Source organism: Fukomys damarensis, unplaced genomic scaffold (genome assembly GCF_012274545.1).
Source record: "Fukomys damarensis isolate Sample0158 unplaced genomic scaffold, DMR_v1.0_HiC HiC_scaffold_19, whole genome shotgun sequence".
In the NCBI taxonomy this organism is placed as follows: Eukaryota; Metazoa; Chordata; class Mammalia; order Rodentia; family Bathyergidae; genus Fukomys; species Fukomys damarensis.
In genome coordinates, this window is record NW_022900931.1 from 65,286,679 (window position 1) to 65,308,676 (window position 21,998).

At 54.1% G+C, this 21,998-nt stretch overlaps 2 protein-coding genes across 9 annotated transcripts in view; one reads left to right on the forward strand and one right to left on the reverse strand.

The window, feature by feature from the left end:
- LOC104873815 (sialic acid-binding Ig-like lectin 10) overlaps positions 1-1,389 on the forward strand; it is an 8,883-nt gene extending 7,494 nt beyond the window's left edge. The window contains 2 exon segments of the mRNA XM_033765913.1: positions 506-587; positions 689-1,389. Of these exon segments, the coding sequence (XP_033621804.1) occupies positions 506-587; positions 689-695 (89 nt within the window). The 3' untranslated portion in view covers positions 696-1,389.
- Positions 1,390-2,963: 1,574 nt separating this feature from the next.
- The window catches only part of Vrk3 (VRK serine/threonine kinase 3), a 32,665-nt gene continuing 13,630 nt past the window's right edge, over positions 2,964-21,998 (reverse strand). For 2 of the 8 annotated variants that reach the window (XM_010640674.3, XM_010640673.3), the window contains exons 8-15: positions 21,492-21,576; positions 21,131-21,236; positions 19,298-19,390; positions 14,042-14,174; positions 12,878-12,998; positions 9,065-9,123; positions 7,361-7,520; positions 3,369-5,401 (exon numbers count right to left, since the gene is read on the reverse strand). In XM_010640674.3, coding sequence (XP_010638976.1) covers positions 7,372-7,520; positions 9,065-9,123; positions 12,878-12,998; positions 14,042-14,174; positions 19,298-19,390; positions 21,131-21,236; positions 21,492-21,576 — 746 coding nt within the window. In that variant the 3' untranslated portion in view covers positions 3,369-5,401; positions 7,361-7,371. Of the gene's footprint in view, positions 3,120-3,368; positions 5,402-7,360; positions 7,521-9,064; positions 9,124-12,877; positions 12,999-14,041; positions 14,175-19,297; positions 19,391-21,130; positions 21,237-21,491; positions 21,577-21,998 lie in introns of those variants that run through there. The other 6 variants (XR_004518031.1, XR_783593.3, XR_783594.3 and 3 more) reach the window with 6 other exon arrangements.

Consider the following 21,998-nt stretch of genomic DNA (forward strand, 5'->3'; position numbering starts at 1 on the left):
GGGGGGGGGGGCTCTGCTGTTCTCTCTGTGCCGCCCTTGCCTTCTCCAGGAGGGGGATGTGGGGGCAGGAGGAGCATATGGGGGAGGCATCCACCCCCGGGACCCCACACAGGCCCAGCTGGGAGGGAGTGGCCAGTGTGGCTGTGGGTTCTGGACCTCTCCCCGTGATGAGAGCAGGGGCTGCCCAACCCCTTCGGGGGGGGGGGCTCTGCTGTTCTCTCTGTGCCGCCCTTGCCTTCTCCAGGTGAGGGATGTGGGGGCAGGAGGAGCATATGGGGGAGGCATCCACCCCCGGGACCCCACACAGGCCCAGCTGGGAGGGAGTGGCCAGTGTGGCTGTGGGTTCTGGACCTCTCCCCGTGATGAGAGCAGGGTCTGTGCCCAACCCCTTGGCGTGTCCTCCCGTCTCGGTGGGCCTTGGGGTGTAGCTGGCTCAGCAGGCACCAGCAGGCCCACTCCATGCTCCGAGGCAGCGGTGGTGCAAGGTCCTGCCTTCCTTTCTCAGCACGAAGACCCACAGGAAGGAAGACACCAGGACGGTGGCCTCTGGGGAGGACTCACCCCGTGCCCTTCGTCCTGTGTGCAGGGTGAGTGAGGAGCTCTCCATGCACGGGCCCTCCCTGCTCCCTTGCCCTGATGGCTTCAAGACTCCTGATGCCCACATCGGCTTTGGCTCCTGTGTCCCCAGGATATAGCTCAATCCAGCAGCCAGAGCCTCACCTCAGGCCGAGCTCCTTCTCTAAGCCCAGTCAAAGACCCAGGCCTGACCACCACTTGTCTGTTTCCCCACTGCCGTCCCCAGGGCTTAAAATAAAGATCACATAAAAGTCAGCCAAGGGAAGAGGTCTGAGGGAGCAGGAGTGAGCTCAGGGCTCTCCTCTCCCAGCAGCGGACACAGGGGGCGCTCAGTCCTGTCAGCACCATGGTGACAACCCACAGGGAGCGATGCCCACACGGAAGCCACCCGAGCCTGTGGCCCAGGGCTGTGTTGGTGGCCGGTCACTCTGACAGTGTGCACTCCCGTGACTGACCTTAGTCACCTTTGCTGCTCCAGAGGCCAAACTGCTGCCACATCACAGCAGCCAAACAGCTGGACTGGCCTGCAGCTCCCTGGGGTCAGCGATGCTTCTGTCCAGCAGGACGCGGCCAGGGCTGCAGGGAGAGGCCCCCTCCCCACAGCTGCACCAAGGGTCCACCCCGCCTTGGGCCAGGCGCAGCTTTCACTGCACGGCGTCCTCTGTCCCCTGGGCGCCCAGCACAGCGGCCCCACCGTGTCCACCTGAGTCTGAGCAGCCCAGAGCTGCCCGGGGCTGTGCGGGCTGAGCCAACCCTGCTGTCTGTGCTCCGCCCCTCCCCTGCGCACCTGTCACACCTGGCTGTTAGACAGTAACTGACCTGGGGGCCACGGTCCTGCCTGCTGTCCTTGCTCATTGCTGCGTAGGTGAGGGGTGTTGTGGGGTCTGCTCTGCTGCCCCGAGAGTGCAGGGCGGGCAGGGGAGCTGTGCCTCGGGGCAGCGGGGTGGACTCCAGGGTCCTGGCAGGACTCTGGGCTGACCATTCACTACAGGTGAGGTGTGTGCCTGTTTCCTTAGCACCAGTGTCTCCATCTGGGAAATGGATGGGCAGTGTTTCCCCAGTGGGCTTCTGTGGAGATCTTATGAAATGGGCAGTCAGTGGCCAAGCGGCACCATCATTAGTAACAGATGTCTGTGGAAGGGACAGGAATGAGAGGGCCCAGGCGGTTGGTGGAACGGAGGGAGGAGACAAATGCTCATTTTCCAGCCTTGCTGTTGTCCTCCTCGATCTCCCCGTTCCCTGCCTGATGCCCTGCTCTCACCCACTCAGGGTCCCCAGAAGGCAGACCCCCCTCAAGGGGCCCCGGCCTATGCCGGGGAAGAGGAGCGGGAACTGCACTACGCCTCCCTCAGCTTCCACGGGATGAGGCCCCGGGAGCCTTGGGACCAGGGGGACCCCAGCAGCTTGGAGTACGCAGAGATCATCATCTGCAAGTGACGCCATGCAGTGCCCAGGCTTCTCCAAGCGGGCCATTCTCCACGTCACCAGGGTCCCAGCTGGCAGGACACCCAGCTCCCCTTTCAGCCCAGCCTTTGAGAGGTGACTTTACTCCTCAGTCCCCTGATCTGTCAAATGCACACAATGAACCTGACTCCCAGGCTGTTGTGGGCACAGGGAAGCAATTCCCAAAAAGCCCCCGGGGCTGGGTCTGCAGAGGGCATTGCCCAACACCCAGGGCCGCACTGGCATGGAGTCCGGGGCCTGCCACCCCAGCCCAGGGGGGCTTCTGCAGGGCGGCTCTCACTGCTGCCCAAGGCCTAGCCAAGGCTGTTGCTGGGCTGTGAGGCTGCAGGCTTCTTCAGCCCTCCTGTTCCTCCTCCCCAGGCGGTGATCACCCCACTGGCCTGCTCCTCCTGACCGCCTGCAGGGACAGTCCCACACTCAGCCGCTGCCTGGCCCTGACCTGCACACTTTAGCATCATTATTCCGTGTTCATCTGAAATAAATGCTAAGTGTGTAAGCTGCATACTTCTTTGATTGTTTTTTATGATTTAGCATCATTATTCCGTGTTCATCTGAAATAAATGCTAAGTGTGTAAGCTGCATACTTCTTTGTTTTTTATGGCTAGATTCTCTTTAATTAGCACCCTGAGTTTGCAGGATTTGCTTAGCGAACTCCTTGCAGTTGCTATGTCCTGGGAAACACTTTCACACTGCATTACACTTCTTAAAAGGCACATCCAACTTCTTCGCATTGGTTTGCACTGAGCATTCCTTTTCGAGGACAGACGTCAGCTCCAAAAGCCGGTGTGTTCTCCGGGTGCCAGCGTAAACGTCACTGTGTGGGTCCCTGCCCCTCCATTTCCCCACACTAGGTGGGCACAGCTTATGTTCCAGTCCTCAGGATGCGATGCATCTCTTGATTAATGACTTGAAATTATGTTTCTTGACCAAACATGAACATCATCAACTTTTATTCCTTTTTTTTCTCTCTTTTTTTGTGGGGGTACCAGGGATCGAACTCAGGACCTTGAGCTTTGTAAGGCAGGTGGCAGAACCACTGAGCTAAATCCCCGGCTCTCCATCAACTCTTTCTTGAGCAGCTGATTGGGTAAGAAAAAGAAATAAAAAAGAGATGTAAAGAAAGACAAACTGATCAAGATCCTGAGTTTGATCCCTTGTACCGAAAAAAACAAAAACAAAAAAGACGAGTCATTTATAGCAAACTGGATGCACCTGGAGACTGTAATGTTAATTGAAATTAAATCAGACACAACTTTAAATGGCTCATGGCTATTTAACTTTAAATAGCTCACGGAAAATAAAAATATAAATAAAGAGCAAAATTAAAAATAGATGATAGGAAGATGACAGGGAACAGAAAGGTAAGATCTTTCGCAAAAGTGAAGGGGATCAAGAGATAGAGGAGAGGCGGCAGGGGAAAGGAACAGGCTATGAGGAGAACTGAGGTGCTGTCCCTGCAACGACTCCACACAAGGAACGCGATCACCGTGTACTGCAAACAGGGACTAAGAGTAAAGGAAACTTAAAAAAAAAAAAAAAAGACACACCAGGACACAAATTCCTTACACAGCAATTTGCTTAGCTTTTTTTTTTTTTTTTTCCAGAAAATGCCCCCAGATCCCACTCAAGGGCAGTGAAGCTGACCTTTGAAAGACGGGCACGAGCGGAAGCAGCAGCTCGCTGGGTCAAGGGCATTTCCGCTACCAGCTCGAGCCCAGCAGCACGCGGCCTTCGCACATGTGCAGTGACCTTGGTGCCGCGCAAGGACTCAGTAACTTCCCCTGCTCCTCGGCCACCAACAGGCAGCTCCTCCTCCTTCCTGTCCTATAAATCCCTCTAACACCTACTGATTACGCGGAGTTGAGCTTTAAAATGAATCTCTGATGATCGGTTTTCAGTATTTTTTTTTCAAATCTTTTTTGCAAAACACTGGTGCTACAGTATTGGCGTCTACGTCCACCGGTTAGAAAACCCGTCTGTCAAAATGAAAAACCCCGAGGTGGGGTCGTCTCCACCCATTCCTTCATTCCACCTCCAACCTAATCACCCACCAACTGCTGACCCTACCCTCCTGGCTCTCCCTTCTCCTCTCTGCCCCACCGCCCAGCCAACACCTCACACACACAGGGAACCCGGCTACAGCCTCCCAGCTCCACTGCCCTGTGTCCACATCTCCCCAAGGAACCCAGCGCCTTCCATCCCTGCGCGCCCTGAGCTTCCCCAGCCCGCGTGAAGGGAAGTGTGGTCTCCTTTATCCGCACCAGCTCCTGGACTGCAGCACCAGCTCCTGGACTGCAGCACCAGCTCCTGGACTGCAGCGGGTCTTGCCTTCTCGGCCTCTTCCAGCTGCCGTGCTCTCCTCACAGGGCCTGCTGTGGCTCCAACGTGGTGTCTGGTATCGTGTGTCCCTGTGTGCCCAGCGTGGCGAGGTCAAGAGGCGGGGTACTTAGGTCACTGGAGCGGGACATGGGAAGGGATGGAGGGAGGTCTTGGGGGACCTGGAGTTACTTCCCCGAGAGCAAGTTGCTATAAAGCCGGACTGCTGAGTCACCTCTGACTTTGTTTTATGATGGTTCTGCCCTCTGCCGTGAGCTGGCACCACGCCTGTGAACCTTGAGAACTGGGAGCCCAGCGAACCTCTTCTCCTGCAGCCGGCCTCAGGCACTGCATCGCAGTGGTGGAAAACTCACCAACACAAAACCCCTGATGAGTACTTCGTGAATGAAAGGAAGGGTGAATGTATGAAAGAGAGAAAGGGTAAGGGAGCAGAAGAACAAGGAAGTGGACGCATGGATGGTTGAATGGAAGGATGGAGGGCTGGGGGTGATGCAGGAGTCTACAGACATGAATGAGAGGGAGGGTGGGTTGGTGCAAGACGGACCGGAGGGTGGATGGATGGACAAACGACACTAAACGGATATGGACGTGCATTAAAGTCGGAATGAACAGATGGGAACGTTGTCTTCATTGAGATGGGGTCTGTGTGGCCCAGGCTGACCTCAAACTCGGGCTCAGTGATTCCCTCACCTCAGACTCCCACGAAGCCTGGGCTGTAACCATGTTCTGCCAGGGTGGAGAAGTTGGAATAAATGAATGAAAGACCCAGTGCTCAAGAAAATGGCTTACTATTAAAGCACAGTGGGACCAGGAAGGTCTCAGGAAGGGGCAGCGCGCTGAGTTGGGAGTCTTCATCCTCAGCCCCGGCGGCTGCTGAGAAGGGGAGCTTCACATCTTCAGGGCCCCGAATGGATCGGCACTGGGGAAGGGGCGGGATGCACATTCCAGGGATCTTTCTAGAACAGCAGGCCTTGACTCACATTGCTTCATTTCTGTTTCTATTTCAAACTGCAGGGTGGAAGTTCTGGAAAACAAGACAAATGGCTACTGGAGTTGAATTCCTCCACGGTGCACCCTTTCTGCCCGCCGCTTCTTCATGCCAGGCTGCTATTAGGTACCGGGGACACAGCCATGGGCAAGAGGGCAGGAGCCGTGGGCAGTTACAGTCTGCAGGAAGGGTGTGGAGGCCCTGCATGTCAAACAGGGGTCCCTTCAGCGGGGAGCCGTGATTTCAGGGAGCAGGTGACGGTCACTGTGGCGGGCAGTGAGGATGTGTCTCACTGGGATGACCCCCCCAGCCTCAGATGAGGAAGAGGAGACAGCTGGGTACGAGGGTGCAGCGCTCCAGACCGCTGGAATGGCAGGGACAAGGTGCCTCGGCCTGTTCTAGAACAAGAGGGGAGGAGGCAGGTGGCACTCGCGGATGGTGTGCGGGGGAGGATAGGGTTGGCTGAGTGCCACCATCATTATTCAAGAACATGGCTTTAAGTCCTGAGCAAGGGATGGACCTGTCACTGAGTGCGTGGCTACCAGGGAGAAAGCAGGTACCAGTGATTGTGAAAAGGACTGCTAATTCCAAGGCTCAAAATGTCCATTCTTGGTGAATCCGTATCATTTTCCCTAGCCTTGGTGTCTGTGCTACACAGGCCAGACTTCCCCGAGCCGGAAGCAGGCTCAGGCCCTGACCCAGGTCTCCATGCCCTCCCTGCTCGGCAGTGGGGTCCATCCGGGCTTCTCACACAGGCGGTGCCTTGTTGGTGAACACCCATGGGGCCTTCGCCTTGAGCTGGGCCGGAACAGAGACACGGACACCAGGGTGGCAGAGACGGTCATAACTTCACTTTTGAGACGAGGTCTCACTGTGTAGCCCGGACTGGCCTGGACTCTGGGAAACCCCTGCATCCGCCTCCTGGATGCTGGCACTGCAGGCTTGTGCCACCAGCCTGGCTCCGCCTTCACTTCTTGAGGGGGTCCGTGGACAGCGCAGAGCCCTCGGCCCTAGTGCTGCATTCCTGGCTCTGTGCAGGCACTGAGTGCACTGCATCATCTCGCAGAAGAAACCTGTGGTCCACGCGCTGCCAGAAGACGACAGCAAAGCAGGCGGACGCCACCTGGGCCGTGCTGCTCAGGAGACCCCGACCAGGCGTTCTCAACGGTTCCCTGGTGACACCTGGCGGGTGGGTCTCCGCTGGCACGGGGCCCCGAGTTAGACAAACATGGGGCTCTGACTGGAACCAAGTACAGCGACGGAAATGAAGTCGGTGGAGAGGGGCTTGGGGAAGCTCCCGCTCAGGACACACTGCCCTGCCCCACCCGCGGCCACTTGAGTGGAACTGATCTGTGGCCTGAACCTCCCGGCCAGTCTGGCGGTGCTGGAGGGCGTCTGGAGGGCATCTGGACGGCACAGCCCCACTGCAGAGCAGCCCGGGAGCGCGGGCGGGGGATGGGGGTGGGGACGGCGGCCTCAGGGTCTCCGGGATGTGTTCCAGGACCCCAGGCTGCCCCCCTCCCATGGACTGGACATCGGGTGTGGATTCCTGTGACACCCGTGCAGGGACAGCCCTGAGGGAGCAGTTTCGGGAACAGTGAGAATCGACTGCACATTCAGTACAGAGGCAGCCTGGGAATATTTTGGGTCCACAGTTGGTCAGTTGGTCGAGTCTAGGGCTGCAGATTCCTCGGCTTACAGAGAACAGGAGGAGCTGTGGGAGAGCACAGCGGACCACAGGGCAGAGGCAGCAGTGCCTGTGAGGCGGGGACAGAGGGGTGGGAATGGCCAAATACCAGAGGGGACAGAAGAGGACAGAGAGAAGCGCCTCGGTGCTGTCTGCAAGGCCCTGAACACAGGCCTGCTGCGAGCTCCCCCAGAACGCGTGACAGACCCAGCCTGTAGCTCTCAGACAGCCGCGCTCAGCCGAGGGACAGGCCACCGCGCCAGAGGTGCAGACACCCGGGGTGCCCGGGGGCTGACCCATGCCCTCACCTGGGCTCCGCCTAGGGCACCAGCTGGAGGTTGAGGGGGTCATAGGCCGACGCCCGCAGATCCTGCAGCAGGGCTTCCAGACCGTTCCTCAGCATGGTGTAGGGCGGCTTCTCCTCATACTTCAGGGCCATCACCGCCTTCAGGTACTGCTGCAGCGCCTCTGTGGTCAAGACACCCCGGCACGGGGAGGATGAGAGGAAACCCCAGGGCAGGGTCTGGGGCTGTCCCAAGGGGCTGGGCGGGGCTGGCACGAGGCCCAGGGTGTCACCCGCAGTGCCCATCTGCCCCACGCTGCTTCCTCTCTGCTGCTCTGCTAGCGATGCTTACGGTTCAGCAACACTGGCAAAACATCAGATGGAGGCACCTAGCACAGTACGCCAAGGGGATGGGAGTTCCTGGGCGCCGGCCCCTGAGCCCCTCCTGCTTGCTCCACTTAGTCTGAGAGATCCAACTAACCAGCGGCGGGGTCAACATCAGCACAGAGCTAGGGGGTCGAGGCATGAGTCACTGAGTCCCGATTTGAACCGATTTCATATTTTTGTCTACTCTTTTCAATGTTTTTGCTGTTGTTTTTTGAGACAGGGCTTCACTGTGGAGCCAGGCTGGCCTAAAATTCGTGGTGATCCTCCTCCCTCAGCCTCCCCAGTGCCAGGACTGCAGGCGTGCATCACCAAGGCCTAGCATTGACGTTTTTAATGCTGTTATTGACCCAGTGAATTAACTTTATGACTAATAAGCCATGATCCGTCTTTAAAATACCAAGCTGGGGAAGTAGCTCAGTGATACAGCATGTGCAAGACCCTGGACTCAATCCCCACACCAAAAAAATAAAAAGACTGATGTTTTGTGTATTTTATTACAATTTTAAAGATACTGACAAAATTCTACACACACCCACATAGAACATCTCCAATATAATCTTCTCAGAGGAGAAAAACAAAAACAGAAAAAGGCAGGCGTGGTAGCTCACACCTGTTATCCCAGCCCCTTGTTGGGCTGAGACAGGAGGACCCTGAGTTTGGGGCCAGACTGAGCAACTCAGGAAAATGCTGTCTCAAAGGAAGAAAGGGAAAAAAAGAGAAAAGTTGCAGACTACTATATATAAAGTTGATTCCATGTGTACTCTTTGTGCTTTGCTGTTGTTCAGAGGGTTAGGAAGTGTTTTGAATAATTTTCTCTCTAACTCAGCCATAAAGAACGAGAAACTAGAAACATTTATAGCTAAGTGGATGCACACTGAGGCCATACTCTTAAGTGAAATAAATAGGACACACGTGTGTAAATACTGAATAGTTTCTGCTGTGAAAAGCTAAAAGTGTAATTAAGGCTCAAATTGTATAACTGATAAGGTGAAATAGGAAGAAAAGGTCTAAAGGAGTGGGGAGGTGGTAAGGGAAAGGAAAGAATGGAAAAGAAAAAATATGAGAACAGGAAAAAAATGGAAACAAAGTCTTTGTAAATAGGGAAGGGTGGAGGAGGTGAAGGGAGGGAAGGGGTATGGGGAAAAAATAAGAACCAAGATCTGTCACGTAAAGGCACAAGATCCCAACGATGAATACAACTGCACTGTATACCTAAAATGTACCAATAAACTCAAGGGGGAAACAAAAGAGTTTTCTCTCCCTTACAGCGGACACATATTACAGCGGTAATCTGCCAGGACCCGTTCAGGGCTCACCCGTCCCCTACCCCCTCGGGACTTACCTGAGGATCTAATGCGGTGACTGCACAGTCCCACGAGTGGCTCTGGGTTGTCAACATACCTGAAGGGACAGAAGCATGTGTCACTTAGGGAAAGGACAGCGATGTTTTTTCCTTATGAGGGGCACTGAGTGAACAAAGGGCCTTTGCACTGAGGTGCGTCCCTGGCCCTTTATATCTTTTCTTTTGAAACAAGTGTTTACGAAGTTGCTAAATCATCCAGCTTGGGCTCAAACTTGTGATTCTCCTGCTGAGCCTCTCAGAATGCTGGGGTTACAGGTGTGAGCCAGCATGCCTCGCTGGGAGACCACTGTGCATATGGACTTCTTCCTGACAGCCAGCTGCGTTCTGTGGATTTGCTGTGAAGACTGGGGGCACAGCTCAGAGGCAAAGAACTCACCCACCATGTGCGAGGCCATGGTGGGTCTGATCCCCAGCACATCAACCAGCCAATCGTCAATCAGTGGCAAGGAAAAGATGTGCTGTGGCCGCTGAGTTGGCCAATCTGGAGCTGCTGCTCCCGGGGCGGCACCACGGGGGTCCCGCCAGGCTCCGGCCACAACACTATCGTCAACCAAGCAGGAATCAACCCCGGTCTTTCTACGGCACCAGGGGTCAAACCAAGGCCTCATGCATACTGGGCCAGGCTCTGCCACTGAGCCGCACCCAGCCCCGTCACCCTGCTGGACGTGTGCTTCTGTCGGGAGTCACCTTAAGAGCCACCGCTGCTGCCGTGCGAACACCCGTCTGCGCTCTGCCAGGGCACACACAGCAGAGAGCCTGTGGGACCTGGACTGTGTCGTGCTTATTTATTCATTCCGTCACGTCTAAAGACACACAAACCCCTGTGGGCTGACTGGACAAAGCCTCCACACCAGTCACGCGGCCCGAAGGAGGACACTTCAGAGGCCAGAGAGTGTGCAGGTCACAGCAGGGCCCCTTGTGGTCCTTCTGTTACTGCATAACTGCAGGACTGAATGAACAAGAGTTCAGAGAGGTGCCTCGAAACCGCGCCTCCTCCCTGCCTGGGAGGCCTGGTGCTTTCTACAGACGGGGACCAGGCACCACGATGACACCTTCCAGCAGCCAGGAAAGTGGCTGAGCTCTCCATTCACCCGCAGCTACTTATTCATTTTTGATATAGGACGGAACAAATGAGTACAACACACAAGAGGTAGCACTTTCCGGTGGCCTGTGCCAGGGGCAGGTGCCTCCCTCTGCTCCCGGGTCCCCAGCTACCTCCATCCTCACACCAGGGCCTGTTCTGGCTGCTTCCTGCTGCGCGTTTCCTCCCAGCCCAGAAGTCCTGGTTGGGGCCACCACATGCGTGTGCTCTTGCTGGGAGGCAGTGGCAGCACAGCCAGGGACCCAAGAAGGTCGCGCAAGGCTGAGGGGTCCAGGCTGCCCCCCTCCCTCCGGAGGGGCAGTCGCCTGCCTTGACTGAGCTGCAGTGCCCTGGGTGCCCCGTGGCAGTGCGTGTCCCTAACCCGACAAGCAGCGTGGCCACGCTTCGCACACGTTCACACCTGTGCTGACTCTGGGACTCGTGGTTTCCACCTGGCTTCATTTCAAAAGAGCAGAAAACCAGCACCATCTTGTATCACTGGAAAATCGCTGTAAAAGTAAATTCCGAGAACTCAGCGCAATGCCTCGGATTCCAGCTGGTCCCAAGACAGGCTTCTGATCAAGGCTGCCTGTGGAGCTGGGCGCCGAAGGCCCCGCTCTGCCTGCCTCGCCCCTTTCCGCAGCAGCTCAGGGCCACACCGAGGTGGCCTCCTGCCCCACGGGAAGCCTCACTGCCCCTCAGGAGCTGACTCCTGCCACTCCTGCCACTGAGCCGCACTCCGACAGTCCCACTGTCTGTCCCACTGGGTTGTGAGCTCCCCAAAGGCATGGACTCATGTCCCTTACTCCTGTGTCCCCAGGGCCCAGGACAGGGCACAGATGCCGTCCGCAAACAGGTCATGGCATCAGCAGGCCAGCGTGATGGGGCACAGCCCTTCCGTGAGCAGCGCTAAGCAGGAGGTCTGATGGAGCAGTGGGGTGGGGAACGGCTCGCTGGGCTCCGGAAATCCAAGGATGACCCTTTTTATGCCAATCAAGCACACACCAATGACATCACACAGTTCTCAGGGGCAGACACCTCTCAGCGAAGAAGACTGGAGGAGTATTTGGGAGTAGTGCACTAGCAATGCAGCTGAAGTTTAAAATCACGGCACTGAGCGAAAGAAACTGAGGAACACAGTGAGATTCAGAGCATACAGTAGTTTCCCCTTAACTGTGGTTTTGTTTGCTGTGATCAGTAAGAAAAAGGGTGAGAACAGAATAAAAGGCAGCGGGGAAGAAAGAGAGACAGACAGACAGACAGAGACACAGACACAGAGGGAGAGAGATTTACTCAGTTTTATTGCAGCACATTGTTGTGACTGTTGTATTTTATTACTGGATACTGTTAACCGCATATCGTGCCTGATTTGTAAACTGAACTGTATCACAGGCACCCGTGTCTAGGAAGGGACACAGCATACGCAGTCCGGTGCTCTCCCCACTCCAGGCAAACCCCTGGGCTGCTGCTGCGAGCCCTACTGTGCCATCACTGGTGCAAGTTAAGCACACACAGGACTACCACATACCGTCCTAGGTCCCAGGCATGTTTATGTAAGACTGAGGTAGAAACAGGAGTCAGAGACAGCGAAGTCAGTAATGTACAACGATACAGCGGAAGTCGAAAAACACAGCATTGCGTGAAAAGAGCCAGGAACAGATGAAATTCATAGCGAGCATCATTTATGCAAAAGACACACAGCAGGGCTACCACACAGTTTTAAGGGTACAAATACACTAAAGAGATTAGTAGAATATATGGTAAATGTGTCTCAGTGGCATTCTACTGTTGATAAAAAGGAGCTGGGAGCCACAAAGGAGACAAAATGAAGTGAATTAGGCTCGCTGGGAACAAGGGACACAGCATGCCGAGAACCGGCAGTCTTGATGCCACACACTGGGAGTCGCCCTCTTCCTGCTGTGTGCACCTTCCCAGGTGACCTCGTCTTCTCCTGGGGCCCCGGCTGACAGATGCTGAGACAGCCCCAGGGTCTGAGACCATCTGGACTTCACTCCTTCAGACGCAGACAGCCGGTCACCTCCTTATAAACCCTGCCTAGTTGACCCTGGGGCAATGGTTATGGTTATGTCTGCCCCAGATCCTAGCTCTACCCGCTGGGACCCTTGCAGTTTCCCTCTGGACAAATGTCCTTGTCTTGTTGTTGAACCGGCACCACAGTAGAGCCCTTGCCATGTAGTCCTGAAACTCATCTAAAGCTAAGCTTTCCCGCTGTCCCACAGTGCTGGCCAGTCCCTCCCCGGCAGCTGCCCACTTTGTGTGCTGTCCTTGGTGCTGAATGCTCAAAGTACAACTGGTGAGACTGCGAGGTATTATAAGCAGAGGCAAAGGCACAGATACTGCCGGCGTGGCCATCGGGCAGCTGGGTGGAGGATGCTTATGACAGGCCTGGGCCCAACCTGCAGGTAGCCCGCATGTCGACGACGGAAGGAATCCTGGTGTCAGCACAAGAAGTACCTGAGGCCCTGCGCTACCTGCTGCGCCTGTGTCTGACTCCCCTGAATCGCGGCAAGGCCCCGGAGACCCCGCCTCTCTTGCTCGCAGGAATGGAGGGAAAATCGCACACCCGAGGTCACGGAGAAGTCGGCTCTGGGGGACGCGAGCTCTCCTTCCTTCCTGCTCGCCGCTGGAATCTAAGTTCCTCCCCCACCCGAGGGGCAGACAGTGCTGGCTTCGGCCGCCCCTCCACTCACTTCTGCTTCTGCTTCACGATCTCCTCGGTGTTGGGCAGGCAGTTTGTCCACGGCAGGGACCCGTAAAGCCACTTCAGCATACAGTAGCCCAGGGTCTGGAGGTCACTGCGGCGGGAGGGCCCTGGGAGGGAGGGGAAGAGGCGGCAGCTCCGTCTGGACGCTCCACTCTGACGCGTCCATGTCCACCACCCCTCCTTTCCCTCAGCGGCACGCCTGGACTCACTATCCAGCCGTGGGAAGTATCTCACTCACTTAACCTTCACTCCTTAGTCATCTCTGGTCTCTAGTCACCCTCACTCTCCCCATGGTCACGAGCATCTGCACCCTCTCTCTCACCGGCCCACTCCCCACCTACTCCTCTTTCATTCACGCACTCAGTGGGTTCTCAGCATCTGTGTGCGGGCCCCTTCTCCATGCTGAAAACGCACACAGGAGCTGGGTGGGGACAGTGAGAGCTAATAACAGTGCAGAGTTATCAAGCCACAAAGGGAGCAGAATGAACACAGAGGACCCAGGAAGACGGCTCACAGGGTTCCTGCTGCCTCCCAAACCACATAATTTACACAGCTCCGTGGAAGCAGTCAACCTCCTGCCCGCTGAGCTGCAGGAACAGGTGCCACCACTGCCCTGGGGAGCTCAGTCGGGGAGGAGGGTAAGGGCGGGTACGTGGACAGCCATGATTTCGGTGATCCGAGAAAGAGGGCGTCAAGAAATCTGCCCTGGGCTCCCATTCTGCCACGCTCCCTAGGGATTCAGGTGACACCTCCCACCCAAACACCACCGCCGTGCTCCAGACACAGACGGACATCTGCCGCCCCACCTGGATGACGCTAAGGCAATTCTCACCTTCAATCTCCACCAGGTCCTGATCCCAGGCGCTAGAAAGCAGGGCTCTGGGGTCCAGCTGCCTGATGTCCTTGGTGCTGACCCCACACCCTCTAATAGCCAGTACCCCACGTCCTGCGTGGTTGGTGCTACACTAAGTTCTAAGCACGGAACTGTGTTCTCGGGGCCCATTTCCTTCATATATCCAGGATGCTCGCCATGTTTCTGATTCCTCACGACTCTGTGTCCGGCCGCCTGCTGCCCGTACTTGCGAACCCCTGGAGTTGCCCAAAACGAGAAGTATGTCTCGGGACCCAAACCCCTCCTCTGGCTCCTTACCACATCCTTTATGTAGGTCCACGCTAATCAACTCGAGGTCCCCCTCATGTGGGCTCCTGCTGCCTTCTGTGTAGGCCACGTGTCTGCCACCTGGGCAATAGCGGAAGGAGAAGCCATAGCCTCCCAGGGTCACCTGTGGGCATGGGGAGAAGCCACACAGGTGGGTGGTTAGGAGCACAGATCCCAATGTAGGTAGATATGACACGATGCATCTGCTATAGATGTTTTAATTTCTAAAACTGAGTCGCGCTCACAGTAAAAATGCCAAATACTACGGAATGTATATACAGTGAAAAGAACTCAAACCAATATCCAGATTTCCCTACTCTCAGAAACACAATGCCCAGAGTAAACCCTAATTACACATACTCACACATTGTTCGGGATGGCTTAAAAAAAAAAAACAACCAGGTAGAACTTCACGGGCATGAGGGGCTCCTGTTTCAGAGGCATCACCTGGTGCTCCCGCTGGGCACTCAGCTTTCTGCACTTCTGCAGTGGCTCAGGATACTGGGTCTGGAGCCAAACGGCCTGGGCTAAAAACCAGCTCAGCCCTTGGGTGCAGCCGTGGGCAGTTACACAACTTCTCTCTGCTTTCGCCGCTCCATTTGCGAAAATGATGACAAAAATCGTTCCTTCCTCAAACTGTTGTTAGAAAGCTTAGCTGACTTCTAAACAAAAGTGTTTGTTTGCCATGTGTCCAGAGTCAACCACATCTTTTCTGTGGCTGCACATTGTTCTACCAGGCAGACCGCGGGTCCTGTTAGGTTGTCGGCGCCAGACTTACACTTCTGCTGTTTGTGATACTCAATTTTATGCGCTAATTTTTCTCCTGTACTGGGGTTGAACCCAGAGCCTCACACGTGCCAGCCAAGTGCTCTGCCAGAGAGCTCCATCCCACCCTTGGGAGAGACCAGCACGGCGGAGTCAGCACAGGCTGTAACAGGGGCAGGCGTCTCCCTCACAACTGGCTCTAAGGTACTTGGAGCGGACCGAAGGAGCACGTGGGACGGTGCCGCAGGCCAGTACAGCTCTGTGCCAAAGGCTGCGGCCGAGGTCTAAGTCCTGATCTGTGAAGCTGCAGGGCTCCTCGTGAGGTAACACTGCAGGCGAAGACCGGGTAGCTCCAATCCACAGTCCTTCCCCACAGCTGCCCGCCCCTTGTTTTCAGAAGTTCCTAGTTCACTGTAACGGACCTTTGTCAGTTCCACAAGTGCCTAATCCTCCTTTCTACAAACCTGGCCTGTGTCAGCTGCCATCACCAGAGGCCACACAAGCGAGTCCCTTTATCCTGTTCTCACCCATGCCCATATAATCAATAAATACCTACAGACCTGGTTGCCTGTGGTTCTTACCACATGCTCAGCCTATCCCAGTTCCCTGCTAAGTCTTATTTCTGTGTCTTTCACCTTCTGACATATTGCCTTGCAGATCAGGGCTCAAGGCCGGGTACCTGATAACCGCTTTTAAAATTTTTATTCTGAGACAGGGTCTCACCAAAACACTAAGTTGCCCAGGCTAGCCCCAAACTTGCGATCCTCCTATCTCAGCCTCCTAAGTAGCTGGAATTCTTATGTGTACCATCACATGTGGCTTATGTGGTAACTTGACAGAGCCGTGAGGTGCTTGAATATATGACCAAACACATTTCTGGTATCCTTTTTTTTTTTTGTACCAGGGATCGAACTTGGGACCTTGTACTTGCAAAGAAGGCAACAGAACCATTGAGCTAAATCCCCAGCCCCTTTTCTGGTATCTGAGTACGTGTCTCGAGAAGATTAACATCTGAATCCTTCAACTGCATGAAACAGAATGCACTCCCAGTGGGGATGGGCCTCATCCAATCCACTGAAGACCACAGAAACAAAGCTGAGTGAGGTAGCTGTGCTGCCTTCTGCCCACCATGAACTGTTTCTCCTCTGCAAAGCCACGCTGCCTTGGAGCCAGCCGACTGTGGACTGAAACCTCTATAAACCCTTTCCTCCTTTAACTTTGGTGTTAGGTATTTTGTCTCAGCAACAAGAAAAGTAACTAAGATGGAATTTGGTACTAGAGAAGTGGGGTCATTTCTGTGATTAAACCTGACCATGTGGTTCACAAATCTTTGCATGTGGCTTGTGGGAAGTTTAGAAAGGTTCAGAGATGCTCGCTGAAAAAGTAGACCTAGAATGCCTTGGGCTGTATTTGATGGGAGATTCTGGTGAGAACTCAGAAGAACAGAATGCTGATAAAAATTCTGCCAGTAAAGACCAGGCTTGGGAGGTTTCTGCTGGGAAGGACTATATTGGCTGCTGGACTCCAGACAATGTGTGTTGTGCCCTGGCAGAAAGTTTGTCTGCATTTTGCTTGTATCTAGCAAGCCTGTATCTTTGTATGAGACTGAGATTAAGGGCACTGGACTAACTAATCTGGCAGAAGAAATGTCAAAGCAGTGTAAAGTTGAGGCAGTGATATGGCTACTTTGGGGGCTTTTAGCCAGATTTATGTTGAGATCAAGAGCAAAGAGCCCAGCAGAATGATTTTAAATGTTTTTAGTCTGGCTAGAAAGGAAGTTCCAGTAAAGTTGCAGCCCACTAAGATGGAACAGAGGAGAAATTGGTCACCGACAGGACTAGCAAGAAAAAGCCAAGTATTTATTTATTTAATTTATTTATTTTTGGTACCAGCGATCAAACTTGGGTTCTTCAGCTTTCGTGGCACCACCCTAACCCTAAGTATTTCAGAAGGCAACAGAAAACGATGGCATGAGGACATCACAAGAACCAGTAGGACTCCAGCCTCAGAGTTGCAAAGCTCAAAGGCTTTTGAAAAGAGAGCCCCAGAGCACCATGTTCCAGAATGGCAGCGGCCTAGAGAAACTGTTTCTTGGGATTTGGTTCATAGGCACTGGATCCCTACAGCCAAGAGAGGAAAAAACCTGGCTACTGCTAGAGTGTGTGGCAGACCTTGGCATCACTCACACAGTGCTGGTTTTAGGTGCATGCAGGATGCAAGAGCTGTGGGGTCAGAAGGCTTCCACCCAGATTTCAGAAGAAGGCCTGGGAGGCCGGGCAGTGGCCTAAGAGGGCAGTGTGTGGAGCTGTGAGTGTGAAGCCAAAGGTGCAGCAGAGACCCCAGAAGGTTGGAGAAGCCAGAAGCATGGGTCATCTAAGTAAGCAAAACTCCAAGGAGGAAGCAGAGCCAGTCCCAGAGAGAAGCAATGGGAGGGAGCTACAACCACCGGCAGTGCCAAACCGGGGGAGCCACCAAGCCCTTTGGAGCTCACAACCTGACTGACTGCAGAAGACCCTGGAAGTGGAACTGTGGGATTTAATATTTGCTGCTGGATTTCGGTCTTGCTTTGCTCCCATTCCTTGCTATCCCTGTTTGTAACTTTTGGAATGGAAATGTTTATTTTATGCTACTGAATGTTGGAAGTTTTTAACTTTCTTTTCATTTGTCCAGGGGCTTGCAGCTGAGAGTCTGCCTTAAATCTCAGAGGGGAATTTGGACTTTGACTCTTCAGCAAGGCTGAGACTGTCAGGACTTTGACAACTTTTGGAGATGGACTAATGCCTTTTGCATAAAGAGATGTGTGCATGAGTGTCTGGGGAGGTTCAGAGGTGGAATGTCATGGTTTGTGTCTAGAAGTTCCCCCAGAACCGCATGCGGTCATAGGTGGGGCTTTTTGAGAGGTGGCTGGATCTAGTGTGTGCGGCACTAGAACTGATTCATGTGCAGTGGGAGCAGCAAGGGCACCAGGATTAAAGAAAGGCCTGTGGACATCCTTTGTTGCTTTGCTACCTCCTGCCCATCATGAACTGTTTCTCCTCTGAGATGCCACCCTGCTTTAGAGTCAGCCAATCATGGACTGAAACCTCTGCAAACCATGACTCCAACAGACCGTTCCTCCTTTAGAAAACCCTACTATGCAGTTCTGGGATTTTCCTCCGGGACTGCCCCTCCCTGACTCACACGCCATGTAATTCTGACCGGGCTCACCCAGCCTGCTTCTCCTGGGCTTGATGAACTCTGGTGATTTATTTTTATTTATTTATTTTTTTTGGTTTTTTGAGACAGGGTTTCACTATGTGGTTGAGACTGAACTGGAATTCACTATGTAGCCCAGACTGGTCTCGAACTCACAGTGATCCTCCTGCCTCAGCCTCCCGAGTGCTGGGATGACAGGCGTGTGCCACCACGCCCGGTGAACTCTGGTGATTTAAACCTGCAATGGATGTGTCTGCCGGCCAATGGATGATGCAGAAGCAAACAGAACCCATATGCAAGAGCCAGCTTCCCAAAAAAGGGCTCTGGACCTTGATCCAGCCATGCCGGGACACATGTCCCGGATTTCCATTCCATTCCCAATAAACCGTACACCTACTGTCCCATTAGAATTATTACTGCTTAAACATGTTGTCTTGTCATTCACAACGGAAAAACTAGTTCAAATTTACTTCAAAATATGCATTAATTAGCATTCTACAGGGACTATACACACACACATAGAGGTATTTCCCCTTTATTATCAGAACTAACAATCACCACTGTCAAACATCCTGTGTATATTTTTTGTTTGTTTGTTTTTGATACCAGGAATTGAACTCAGGGCCTTGTGCTTGCCAGGCAGGGTACTGTGCCACTGAACTACATTCTGGCCCTCTTGTTTTTTTGAGACAGAGCCTCCTGTGTGTTGAACTCAGGGCCTTGTGCTTGCCAGGCAGGGTACTGTGCCACTGAACTACATTCTGGCCCTCTTTTTTTTTTTGAGACAGAGCCTCCTGAGTGTTGGAATTACAGGTGTGCGCTGCCATACCCAGATCTGTGGATATATGGGTAGGATACACTCCTCTGAGGAACTGATGGGTCAAACAACGGATGCGCATACAGTTGTGATTGCTATCTGTAAGATAACTTCCAAAAAAGGTAGCCCGATTCAGTCCCAACAGTGTGTGAATTCCTATTGCCTTACAGCCTTACCAGCATTCTACAATAGTATTCGTCTGTCCGTCCAAAGGGTGAAATATAGAACCTTGCTTTGATTTGCAATTCCAGAGAAGTTGAGCGTCTTGTCATATACGTGACCTGTGGATTTCTTTCTCTATGAACTGGTTTTCCTACCCTTTGTCCATGTTTCTAGCAATTTATCTGTCATTTCATCTTTACATATGGTGGGCAGCAACCTTTTGCTTGCACTGTGAAAGGAATGGAGATTTGGGGACAGAGAGGAAGCCTCTGAGATCTCCCGGAGTGGGTGGGGGCCCAGGCTCTTACTTGGCTCAGATCCTCTGGATTCAGGAAGACATTCTCCGCTGTCAGGTTCCCATGAACGTACTCATTTTCATGGAGGAATTCCAGGGCATCCAGCTGGGGAAACAAGCAAGCAAGCATCTCTTGAGTGGCATTTTCTGTCAAATAAAAGCATTACCATTTGTTCTTATTCACTTTATCCACTAAATCTAGCACCATGATACTTTTGGTTGTGTCCCAAAGTCAAAATGACCACGAAAGGTAAATGTTTTCATTTGATTCTGGGCGTCGGCGCGGCCAGGACAGGGCAACCAGACTTAAAGAGCACTTCCCAGAACAACGGGCAGGCGTGTTAGAAGTAAGTGGGAGGCATTAATGGCAATGTCTTTTACTGTAGTAAGTGTTTTTAAGAAAGAAAAACCAAATATTCACCATTCTTATTTATTTACTGGTACCAGGGATCGAACTCAGGACCTTGCATTTTCCAGGCAGGAACGGAACCACTGAGCTACATCCCCAGTCCCTGCCATTCAGTTTTTAAATCTCACCAAGCAATATTTGGCTTTCCACTGACCTTCTCTTTTTCCTGATTGAAAACTCAGGAGGATAAGAGGCTGCCCAGACCCCATGCCTAAGTCACCCAGCACGCGTGTACACCACATTCTCCCCAGCTGACCTAGCGAGAACTTAGGACTTAGCTAAGCAATCTGCATGTTCCACTACTCCACTCAGCTATGGACTTGCCGCCTGGTGTTTAACTGCGTCCCCAAGCCCTCTGCGCCCTCAGGGCCCAACTGTCCCTGGAGCTCTGCTCGCTCTACTCTGAAGACCTCTCCACCCACCCAGGCCTCTCCCACGTGGATCCCAGGCAGCCATCCTCACCTGGCCCCTGCGCCATAGCTAACCCTCAGCTCAGAGTCCCAGCGCCTCCCTTGTCGCTGTCAGACACTGGCAGAGAGGCCTACGGCTCACCTAACACGTTACGCCCTTGGTGCTGCCACCTCCGGTTATGGGACCTGGCTGCCCTCAGTCACCTTGGCGGCGGCAGCCCCGTCTACTCAGGGCACTTGTCACAATCTGCGCAACTGGGTTTCTGGTTTGTTTCATCTTCTTCTAGTGCTGGGGATTGAATCCAGGGCCTTCACATTGGGCTATACTCCCAGTGATTTTTCATTTTCATTTTTAAATTTTAAGACAGGATTTTGTGAAGCCACTAAGTTGCCCAGCCTGGGCTTCAACTTGTAATCCTCCGCATCGGCCTCCTGAAGGGAGTGCTGGGACTAGAGGTGTGCAGCACCATGCCTGGCTGTTCACCTGTGTAACAGCAACCTCACCCACCAGACTGCGAGCTCCTACACAGGAAGCCTTGGCAGGGCGTGGCTGCACACACCTCTATTCCCAGCATTTGGGAGGCCGAGGCAGGAGGATCACTGAGTTTCAGGCAAGCCTGGGCCACAATGTGAGTTCAAGACCAATCTGGGATACACAGCAAGACCCTGTCTCAACACCCCCCCCTCAAAAACCGAAGCCTGTACCTGTGGTGCTTCCTGCGCTCCCCCCAGGTCCCTGACCCTAAGCTGACAAGAAACGAGGGTGGGAATGACTGCGTGAACAAATGCCTTTGTGCGAGCCTGCCCGAGCTGTCTTGGAACGCTCTCTCCTTGCACAGCCCAATGCCGCGTGCACCAGCACCTCGCTGTTTCCACTCAGCCCGGCTTGGAAACCACCTCTCCAGGAAGCCCTCAAGTTGAGGCCAGGACCCCGGTGGCAGTGCCGCTCACACTGGTACTGGCTCTGGTATGCTGGGGGCGGATGCTACGGGCCAGCTCTGAGACACCGAGCAGCTGAGGTGCGTACCAGCCTGCAGGCCACCTGGAACACACACTTCTCCGGCATCACATGCTTTGGGCTCTTATCCAGGGCCGACTGCAGGCTCTGCCCCAGGCTGGGGAACACCAAGAACCTGGAAGACACAGGTGACCCAGGAGGTGCAGACCCGTGGGGAGGGAAGACTGCGGTGGGGGTGCCCCAAGAGCCTAGCACCAGGGGATAGGAAAGAATCTGCTCGGCTGGGCACAGCCTGGCTCGACACAGGGCAGAGGAAGGGGAGAGGAAGAGGCAGCTGTCTGGCCAGGGGCTCCGGGCCGCAGCTACACCTGGGCACAGGATAGGAGGGGAAGGAGAGGGCTTGGTGGCGGATGGCAGGGGGACGGCTCACCTGTACTTGTCCTGGTGAACGCCAAAACCAACACAGGTGGGAACGGCCAGGAGCGGGATCGAGTACAGCTTCTTCCACTTGTTCACTGCGGGACACAGGGGCCCAACTTAGAGCCCACCAGGTGCCAGGCCCATGGACAGCAGCTGTTCTCAGGCCAGGAGGGAACCACGCCAGGGCCCAGAAATGATCCTGCGTCTCCTCGTTGGAAATGACACCTTTGCGGGAGGGTGACAATGAGGGGATGGGGACAGGGCGGGCACGGGTGACCCACAGGTGTCTGTAATCCACGCCTGCAGCTGACAGAGGTGAACACAAGAGACTTCTGGGAAACACATACACATCTGCGCTGAACAGAAGTGACAAGGACAGCAGAGGAATCTTTGTGTCCACAACCGTAGTTACCAAGTTCAGTGTGGGTGGAAACCAGCCCTGCCTCTGCCTGTCTGCTGGGGTCGCCATGGGCTGAAGTAGAACCAGTTGTGTGCCGATCTGTCGGAACAGCTGGCT